This window comes from Peromyscus californicus, unplaced genomic scaffold (genome assembly GCF_007827085.1).
Source record: "Peromyscus californicus insignis strain IS unplaced genomic scaffold, ASM782708v3 Scaffold_13__1_contigs__length_99412109, whole genome shotgun sequence".
NCBI classification, from domain to species: Eukaryota; Metazoa; Chordata; class Mammalia; order Rodentia; family Cricetidae; genus Peromyscus; species Peromyscus californicus.
This window is the reverse complement of record NW_026294424.1, coordinates 7,065,753-7,076,064: the sequence shown is the minus strand read 5'-3', so window position 1 is coordinate 7,076,064 and position 10,312 is coordinate 7,065,753. Positions and strand designations below refer to the sequence as shown.

General features: G+C 54.2%; 1 protein-coding gene across 1 annotated transcript; it reads left to right on the top strand.

Annotated features, from left to right (window-relative positions):
- Window positions 1-3,182: 3,182 nt before the first annotated feature.
- Slc35e4 (solute carrier family 35 member E4) lies at window positions 3,183-10,312 on the top strand. The gene is made up of 2 exons (XM_052736340.1): window positions 3,183-4,415; window positions 9,351-10,312. Exons 1-2 carry the CDS (start codon window positions 3,797-3,799, stop codon window positions 9,782-9,784), a joined length of 1,053 nt encoding a protein of 350 aa, XP_052592300.1. The 5' UTR covers window positions 3,183-3,796; the 3' UTR covers window positions 9,785-10,312.

Sequence of the window (10,312 nt, the reverse complement as noted above, 5' to 3'; positions counted from 1 at the left end):
GCATGAGGAATTTGAGGCCAGCCTGGGCTATCATTCTGTCAAAAAAAAAAAAAAACTTAAACAAAGGTACACACACACACACACACACACACACACACATTTGGAGCTGAGGACCAAACCCAGGGCCTTGCACTTTCTAGGCTAGTGCTCTACCTCTGAGCTAAATCCCCAACCCCACAAAGCTATATTTGCCCCAAAGATTCCCACCCACCAATCTGAAGATAGCCAAGGGCAATCAAAAACCTGAAGTTGGGACTTGCCCGCCTCACCTCCACTGAGGGCTCTGTACCTCTTCCTCTTCTGGGTGTGACCAACCACAACTGCTGCCACTTCCAATTTCAGCTCCCAGGTCCCTCTTTCTGAGTTTATGTCCTCAAGCAGGTGTCTAGTCTGGCACACTCAGCAGGGACCCAGAGAAGCCAGGGATGGGAAGACAGTCATATTCTGTGCAGGGTCTCACCATGAGCTCAAAAAAAAAAAAAAAAAAAAAAAAAAAAAAAAAAAAAAAAGGCCCCCTTTCCATCCAGAGGGACCAGCCTGTGTGCCATCTACTTCTGATTCAAAACTGTGGGGTGGTGCTCTGGTTCATGGTGTGTTTGTGACTGTGGTTTCCTCATAGGTCACATACAGGATACTAGAGCCCTGGTGTAGAAATGACCCAGTCAGGGTTGAAGCCATAAGAAAAAAAGCTCAGACCGCAACATCTGCAGCCCAGTCACTAGGGATGGGTTCCTTTTTCCTCTCCAGCCTCCCTCAGAAATGTTTTCTACACCACCTGCTTCACAGAAGAGCTGTTGGGCCCCTCAAACAGCAGGGGTCAGATTTGACGGCGCTGTGTGAAGTGCAGGCTGCTTTGAGATTTTGAGTGGACCCCAAGAATGTGAAAGAGCCCTCCAGGGATGCGCTCCTTGATTCTGGGTTTCCTGGCCCTCTATTCTCCCTCATGCAAATACCTAGAGTCCCGCTGTCTGTGCAGTGAGACAGGTTAAGTGGGCAGTGACACATGCTTGTAATCTCAGTACTCCCGCACACGCACACACCACAAATAATAAACTGGTGTAGTCCTTTCTCAATGGGACCACCAAATAGCAACACAGAAACTGCTTATTAATTATGAAAGCTTGGCTTTTAGCTTAGGCTTGTTTCCAACTAGATTTTTTTTTTTTTTTTTTGAGACAGGGTCTCTGTGTAACAGTCCTAGCTGTCCTGGAACTCACTCTGTAGACCAGGCTGGCCTCGAACTCACAGAGATCCACTTGGCTCTGCCTCCCAGGTGCTGGGATTAAAGGTGTGCGCCACCACCGCCTAGCTAACCCATATTTCCTAATCTATTTTTTGCCAAGTGGCTCTTTACCTTCCCTCAATATGGCAGTCCGACTTGCTTAGAGTCCGCTAGTAAAATCCTTGGGCCTAGATTCCTCCTCTCAGAAGTCCCACCTATTCTCTCCTGCCTAGCTATTGGCCATTCAGCTTTTTACTAAACCAATCAGAAGGTGCCCTAGGCAGAGACACATCTTTACAGTGAACAAAAAGATTATCCACAACAATAAATAAAAATTTTAAAACTGAAAGTAGTACTTTTTTTTTCTTTTGGTTTTTCAAGACAGGGTTTCTCCATGTAGTTTTAGAGCCTGTCCTGGATCTTGCTCTGCAGACCAGGCTGGCCTGGAACTCACAGAGATCCGCCTGGCTCTGCCTCCCGAGTGCTGGGATTAAAGGCATGAGGCACCGCCATCCGGCTGGAAGTAGTACTTTTTAATTGAAAGAAGCTTAGTGGATAATGAATTTAAAAATCCCAGAGGAATATAGCTCACAGGAAGCCCAGATTCCTTCTCTTTAAAAAAAAAAGTGTGTGTGTGTGTGTGTGTGTGTGTGTGTGTGTGTGTGTGTGTGTGTGTGTGTGTGTCTGATTCAGTTTCCCTCCCATGACTCTTCTTGGAGAAACTATCTAAACGCCCCAGATTTTGGTCCTTTGCCTGGAAGTCCCGTATCTACAATCCCTGTCCTCCTTCAACTTGGGCTACTGAGCAGCGATCTACCGCTCCCACGGGAATCAGACTCATCAGAGACAAGTGTGACAGTGTAGATTCCTGGTTCATCCGGAACAGAGGTCTGATTCAGGTCTCCCGTGGGACTGGCTTATTTTCACCTTTGATGGTTGTGAAGGGATTTGGAACACTTACGGCCATGCAGAGTTATGACCACCAGAGGGTGCTGCTGGCCAAGCGACACAGTCCCGCTTTGTGATCTTGTTTTTCTAGGCAGGTTGTCATCCAGGACTTGTTAGTCAGATGACAGAGCCAGGTGGTGCCTGTCCAGGTGAGCGGGAGCTTCCCCAGAAATCCAATGACTGGAAAGAAGCTAGGTTCCAGGATGACCTTGATTCTTGATCACCTGGAACAAGCTGGACTTGGAATCGGCTTCTGGGGTGAGCTGCTTACCCTATCCTGAATTCAGAGACCATCTCTTTTTCTGATGGGAAATCCGAGAACCATCCAGGAGCAAGGTCTTAGTGGCAGCTGCTCTGCCTCTCGGCCCAGGACTCTGTTGTGTGGGCCCCAGGAAATCCAACTGTGAGTCACCTAGGAGTACCCAGGGAGCAGCACAGGGGGTCGGCTAGCCCGGGATGGATGCCTGCCCTTGGTACTCTGCTTCTCACAGCTGTGGTTAGCCCTGGTGATTCATTTCCCCTTCTGCTGGCCCAGAGGGGACGCCGCCCTGGCCTGGCAGGGGAGAAAAGACTTGGTGGGGAATGGAGGGGGAACAAGATGAGGCAGTCTTAAGGGACCACGTGGTCCAGCTCCGCTGAATTCCAAGGTCTCAGGAGACATTTGTGGTCTAGGATCAGGTGGTTCCTCTTCAACGCCCTGCTTCTTTACTACAGCTTTGGGACAGCTCTGCAGGATACCCCAGGGTTTCCAGCGCTGGATACTGGTCTTTAAGGGAGGCCCTTGGTGCTGGAGACGCCCAGACTCCCGCTTGTGGCGGGTACAGCCGACACTCCCCACTAAGGGACTCTGCTCGCGGCTGCGCAAGCCGAGCTAGGAGGTGCAAAGGCTGTGGGAGGAGCTAGACGTCCTCCAGGCTCCGGGGCGGGGCCTCGTGGGGCGGGGCCCGCGCTGAGCCCAACTTTCCGGGTGGAGCGCTGCTTCGGTAGCCGCGGGGAGGGCGGGGTCGGGAGCGCGGAGCAGCGCGGAGCAGCGCTGGCGCGCAGGGCCGGACTGGAACCCGGTGCTGGACGCTGCCAGATCCACCGCGGGAGCCGAGCCGCAGAGCAGCCAGAGCAGCCAGTGCCGCCAGAGCAGCTGCAACCAGGCCGTGCTCACAGATCCGTGCCTGCCGGCCTGTCCGCCTCTATTCCCCGCGCTGTCAGTGGCGAGGGGGACTGGGGGAGCGGCTGCTGCGACCGTCGCTCCCACGCTCCGAGCGCGATCGCCCCTGCCCTGTCTGGTCACGGCCTGAGCACCAAATACGCAGGAGGTCGGAGTCAGTGTCTTCATCCTGACGGTCTGGGGACCGAAGAGGAAAAAAGCCAAGAGGATTCCGTGTAAGAGCATCGCGTGAGCACGGGGCGTGGAGGAGGTGCGAGAGGTGCCAAGGTTTACCAGACCTGTGTGGGTACCAGGCGGTCCGGCATCTCAGCGGCCACGACCTCTCTTCTGCCCTGAGGAAGTTAGAATAATCAGCTGACTCGGGTCTAGCACTTGAAGCGGTGCCCTCTCTTGTCCGAGGAATCAGGACCTGGCCCAGCGAGTCCCTGGAAAGCCTGCCTCCTGCCGCAGCCCCACTGGTGCGGATGTGCCGCTGCCCACTGGAGCGCCATGAAGGCAGGATGACCTCAGCCGAAGCAGTGGCTGTGGCTGGAAGTGCCCGGGAGCATGGCTGCCCCAAGTGGCCTCCTGACAACCCTCAGATCCTTGGGCAGCCTGCTCGGGCCAGAGTGGTTGTGGCCGCCCTGGCGTGGCTGTTGGCAGGAGCCAGCATGTCAAGCCTCAACAAGTGGATCTTCACAGTGCATGGCTTCGGACGGCCCCTGCTACTCTCAGCACTGCATATGCTGGCAGCGGCCCTGGCATGCCACTGGGGGGCTCGGCGGCCCATGCCCCGCAGCACCCAAGGCAGAGTGCTGCTACTCAGCCTCACCTTTGGTACCTCCATGGCCTGCGGCAACGTGGGCCTGAGCACTGTACCCTTGGACCTAGCACAGCTGGCCACCACTACCACACCACTGTTCACACTGGCCTTGTCTGCCCTGTTACTTGGCCGAAGACACCATCCCCTGCAGTTTGCTGCCATGGGCCCGCTCTGCCTGGGAGCTGCATGCAGCCTGGCTGGAGAGCTCCGGGCACCCCCAGCTGGCTGTGGCTTCTTGCTAGTGGCCACCTGTCTCCGAGGCTTCAAGTCCGTTCAACAGAGTGAGTGCCTGGTCTCCATTTGAGGAGGTGGGGTGTGTGGCTGGGATGTTCTTGTGAAGGGGGTGGCAGTGATCCCCTTTTGCAGATAAGGCTCGGAGAATTCAGGGAGTTCAGGCCTCAAACTTAAGCCTCAGAGGCTTAGTTAATAACAGTAGTTGGTGAAATGTGTTCTATAACTGGAGAAGCCTTTTGTCCCACTGGATCCTCCTATGGCCTCTCCTACAGTCAGTCAGGTACTGTAGCCCCTTTTGACAGGTGTGGAGTCTCAGCCTGGGCCTTGTGCCAGTAATCAGCAGAGGCAATATTTGGACATGGCCTTCAGACTCCATGCCATCCTAAGATTATGAACCCAGAAGGCCAGGAAGTGTGAACTAGGGAAGAAAAGGGAAAGCAGTCAGGCCAGGAGCTGATTGGGAACCCGGGTTTATCCAAGCCAGGGAAGCCTTTACTGGGAGCCACAGTGACAGCCCTCAAGCTGCCTTGTGTTGATCAGCAGCTGTCACAGCCATTTCCATTTCCCATCAGGTTGAAGGTGATAGTGTTGATAAGAGAGTATTTTATGGGGGTGGGGTGGGAAGGGGAGGCTGTCCTGTTGTGAAGCCCAGGCGGGCCTCGAATTTGTGGTCCTCATGTCTCAGCCTCTCAACTGCTGCCGAAGTGGCTTATGATTGGCCCAGGGTCACATGGTTCCCAAGGACTCCCAAGTCCGGTCTGTGTGACTGGATGCTGGCTCTGTTGGGAGTGGGCGGCAGGACTCAGAGCAGAAGTCAGGTATAATTCCCCGCCCAGTTCCAGTATGCCTGGGGTGGAGGCTGACTTCCTGTCTGAGCAGTGGAGGGGCATTTGAGTCATAGCCCTACCCTCTCCGCCTTAACACGGGAAGAAGCAGGAGAGTCGAGGGTGGAAAGTAAGGGGTTCCCAAGGGTGCTGAGGTATGGGTGGGGCAGCCTCCAGCTGAGGGACGGTGAAGGGAGGACTTGGCCCTGCCTGGCATCTTCACCTGGGACCCAAAGGTCCTGTCCCCATCTTCCCAGGCCACGGGCAGTGTGAAAGCCCAGTCTATTTTAGCCCTCAGGTTACATGAGCTGAGGCCTGAGCTGGGCCTTGAGTTGGCTCAGGGAAACCCGACCCTGTAGGGCCTTCCTGGGCAGGGAGGGACATCAAGCAGAGAAGGCACCAGCTTCCAGGCCCACAATGCACCTGCCAGAGCCAAGTACTCATACCGGGCTCCGGGCAGCTCCTGTCTGTAGGAAGAGCTATGATTAGTCAGGCATCAGGGCGTTCAGGCATGTTCATAGTGGCATGTTATTGACATCAAGCCACCTCTTGGCTTGTGCCAGCTCCCTCCTTCCGACTCAGCTTCTTAGACTGAGTGCATCGGGTGCCCTCTGCATCGCCAGCTACGGGGCATTCAGGGCTATTGATTATCCATCGGCTTTGGGGCATCTCTGTGTCCTCAGCACTTGGCCTGGAGTCTGACATAGGGAAGAAATTCAAATGTTGTCTTTAATTGATGGTTTTGATATCAGTTGACGTCAGATTGGTAAACTGATTAGGCTGCATGGATTTAGGCCAGGTGCTAGAGAGGGCACTTAGGAGCTAGAGGTTCCACTAACAGAAATGGGAGCCTAGCCGAGATGGGGGAGTCGACTGGATCCAGGGTTTGGAATGAAGTTTTGTTTTGTTTTTTGTTTTTTTTTTTGTTTTTTTTTTGGTTTTTCGAGACAGGGCTTCTCTATGTAGCTTTGTGCCTTTCCTGGAACTCACTTGGTAGCCCAGGCTGGCCTTGAACTCACAGAGATCCGCCTGGCTCTGTCTCCCGAGTGCTGGGATTAAAGGCGTGCACCACCACCGCCTGGCGGAATGAAGTTTTAAAAAGAGGAAGTTTCTTTTTGCTAGAGGCTCTTGGGCCAGATTCAGACTAGAGTATAGACTTCACACGCGTGCTAGCTCCTTCCCTGAGAGCAGACGCCATGAGAGCAGGGGGTAGGAGTCCAGAAAGAGAGCTCAGGCAGCCAGCAGCCTCTTCCCTCCCACTTGGCCAGCTGCAGGCTCAGGGGGCTACGTGGAGTGGAGCAATGCCACCCTCATTCGCAGACAGGCAGGGAGTGAGGTGCCAGCCTGCCCAGCCTGTTGTTATCTGTGCCCACCCGTGTTTCAGAACCTTATTTGGTCCTCATCCTTTGGGCCCTCAGAGAGTGCAGGGCTGCACTTGGCCAGAGAGAGGCTGTAGAGCGAGGTAGGCGCAGGTGTGGTGTGGGCTCCATGAGACTGCTGAGGGAGCTGCGCAGCCACAACGGTGGCCACAGAGCAGGAAAGACGTCCTGGGATGAGGCACAGGCTGTGGGAGAGTCCTGTCAGTCATCGGGAGCAGAGCATAGGGGTCAGCTCCAGTGCTGAGTATGTACACGGAGCGTGTGTGCTGTTCCTCCCCATGCTGTCCGTGAGGAGACAGAGGTGACTGTGTCACACATCCAGGGAAGAGACCAAGTGGGAATAGGCCAAGAGGCGAGGGTTTACAAATAGGTCACTGCTGTGTGTCCGCAGCAGGGGTAAAGTCTGTTCAGATGCTGACAGGAAAGTGCCTTCGAAGCGGGCGTGGAGGTGCGGGCCTGCAATTGCAGTACCCTAGGAGGATAAAGAGTTCAACGCCAGCTGGGGCTACAAAGTCAGACTCTGTCTATAAGCAGGAAAATAAAATACCTTTTCAGCCTGGCATGGCAGCATATGCCGGTATTCCCATCACTTTAGAAACTGAGGTAGGAGTGTCACACAGCTAGGCTAGTATGGGCCAGCCTGGGACCCCAGAGTGTTCTGGGCCAGCATGAGCTACATGGGAAACCCTTGTCTCAGGACTAGTGAGGTGTTTTAGCGGGTGAAGCCATTTGCTGTACGAATGACCTGAGCTTGATGTTCAGAACCCACAGTGTAAGGAAAGAACCAACTCCTGAAAGTTGTCCTGTGACCTCCACATATTCCACATATACATGCATCACACAAATTGCATATGTGTGGTATACATATGCACACATCATACATACACATGATGTAATTTTTTTTAATGTTAAAGACCCTGTCTCAACACCACCCCCCAAAAGACCTAAATAACAATGTCTTTAGAGAGGCTGGGACTGTGTAGCTCAGCAGTAGAGAGCTTTCTTAGTGAGGGGAGGCCTTGGGCTGGGTCCTGAGTACCAGAAGGAAACAACAACACAATGTCTTTGGAAAAGCTGAGGGTGATGGGGACGGTCTGGCAAGGGCGAGGTCACTGAGGAGACAACACAACAGGCGAATATTTGGGGAGTTAGTCACTTCTGCCCTAAGCATCACTGCCCTTTCGGAGGCTGCAGGGACAGAGAGGTTGGGCAGGATGCAGGACAGGTGCAGGGGCTACGCCTGAGAGTGAAGTCCACCCGAAACCAGACCCTTCCTGTATGGGTGTCTTTAAGGCCCAAGTCTTGGACAGCTCCTCAGGTACTGACTTTGGAGCGAACGAGCAGGAGGCGTTCCGATTATCTGTTCATTTCTAGAGAGGCTTGAGCTGGAGAGACTGTTGCCTAGAGAACCAAGCCCAAACAGCAGAATGAACTGAGAGTGGAATAAATACCATTTCCTGTTCTAAGCCTGGGCTGTGAGTAAGCACCGTGGGCTCTTTGGAAAGTGTGTGTCAGGAAACAACGGTCCCAGGGCCCAGGAGGGCACCAGGACCAGTTCTTGTCTCCACGAAGACCTGGAGAAGGCTCTCGCTGACTGTTGCCCCAGACTGTTGCCGGCCTTTGATGTTGGCAGTGGTGTGCACGTAGGCAGTCAACCATGCTGTGCGGAAGCAGGATCCCTTCTCTCCTTGTCAACCTAAAGGGTTTTCTTTGAATTCTGTGTTTATCTTCACCAGCCCCACTGCTGGTAGTTGGTTGTTTGTTGTTGTTGTTGTTTTTAGATTATACACAGACTACCCAGCAAGACGTGGTGGTGCACACCTGTAATCCCAGCATTTCAAAGTGGTGGCGGTGGGGGGTGACAACACAGTGTTAGGACAAGAGGATGAATTCAAGGCAAGCCTCAACTACATGGAGAGCTCATGGCCAGCCTTGGCTACATGAGATCTTGTCTCAAAACATCGAAAGCAACAAACACCCTGATTTGAAATCACAAACAGTGAGTGGCTGCCAAGGGCCAACAATGACTGCCTTGTTGGCCTTTGCCACCCAGTGTCCTAAGAGACGGGGTGATGTCTCTCTCAGCATCAGACTCCAAACTAGTCTCCTTCTTCTCCCCTCCCCTCCTCTGCTCTCTCCCCTCCCCTCCTCTGCTCACTCCCCTCCCCTCCCCTGCTCACTCCCCTCCCCTCCTCTGCTCACTCCCCTCCCTTCCTCTGCTCACTCCCCTCCCCTCCTCTGCACACTCCACTCCCCTCCTCTGCTCACTCCCCTCCCCTCCCCTGCACACTCCCCTCCCGCCCAGCCCCTTCACCTCTGTTCTGCTCTAGCTGGTAAGTGCTAGAACTGGGTCCTCTGCTGCTCAGTCCCTGCTTCCCGGCTGGAGCTGTAGAGATGAGTTTTATTTTTTATATTTCCTGAGCATTTACCACATTAGGGCTTTTGTACATGTCACCTTTGTGAAATTTTACTTATAAGGGAGGAGTGGGCACAGGTCACAAGTCCACAAGTGGCCTAACTCCTCCTCACTTGAACGTGAATACTTCACCACAGGAACCACTAACCCTGCTCAGCATCAGGGCTGGCTTCCAGGTTGGGTCATGAGGAGTGAGGACAGGACTGTACGGGGCTGGCTCAGTGGGTACTGCCTCTATCCCAGATGATGACAGCCACTATCCTGGTTGGTTGGGTCATGAGGAGTGAGGACAGGACTGTACGGGGCTGGCTCAGTGGGTACTGCCTCTATCCCAGATGATGACAGCCACTATCCTGGTTGCAGGTGCCCTGCTGCAGGAAGAGAGGCTGGACGCGGTGACTCTGCTGTATGCCACCTCTCTGCCCAGTTTCTGCCTGCTGGCAGGCGCTGCTCTGGTCATGGAGGCAGGAGTGGCCCCACCGCTGACTCCCACTGACTCTCGCCTCTGGGCCTGTGTCCTGCTCAGCTGCTTCTTGTCTGTGATCTACAACCTGGCCAGCTTCTCCTTGCTGGCACTCACATCCGCCCTCACCGTCCACGTCCTGGGCAACCTCACAGTTGTGGGCAACCTCATCCTGTCCAGGCTCCTGTTCGGCAGCCACCTCAGCGCTCTCAGCTACCTGGGCATCGCACTCACCCTTTCAGGAATGTTTCTTTACCACAACTGTGAGTTCGTGGCCTCCTGGGCTACCCGCTGGGGGTTGTGGCACAGGGACCAGCCTGGCAAAGGTCTTTGAGACCCGGGGCAGCGCATGAGCCATACCTGGACAGCCCTAGCCTGTATCTAACCATGGACAATGGCCATGAGGAAAATGGAAAGGTGCTATGTCTGCCAGGCCAGGGAAAGGAGGTGCCTTCCCAGAAGGGCTGCCTGGAGAGGTAGGCACTTTCACAGAGACCCACCCCCTATCCCTGCCTGCCTCACCTGTGAGAGCAAGGCCTGCCACTGGATGGTGGGTCCAAGTCTGGCATGTGTGCTTGTCAGATGAATCATTATGATCAGTGTCAAGTACTACGATGAAAATTGCTGGGCAAACTTAGAAGACCTCAATGTGTTATGATGAAGACCACGCCTAGCAGCTGCACAATCCTTCCTCCAGTGGGGGAGGCCGTGAGGGACACCAGAGAAGGCGTCTTCATTGCTGGGCTCCCCTAAAATCTTGGGGTAGTCTGTGCCAACTTTAGGGCGCTACTGCAGCCTCACTCTGGTGCCTCCTCCTCTGGATTTGGGTCTTCCATCCTCAAATAAACTATTTTTGCTTGGA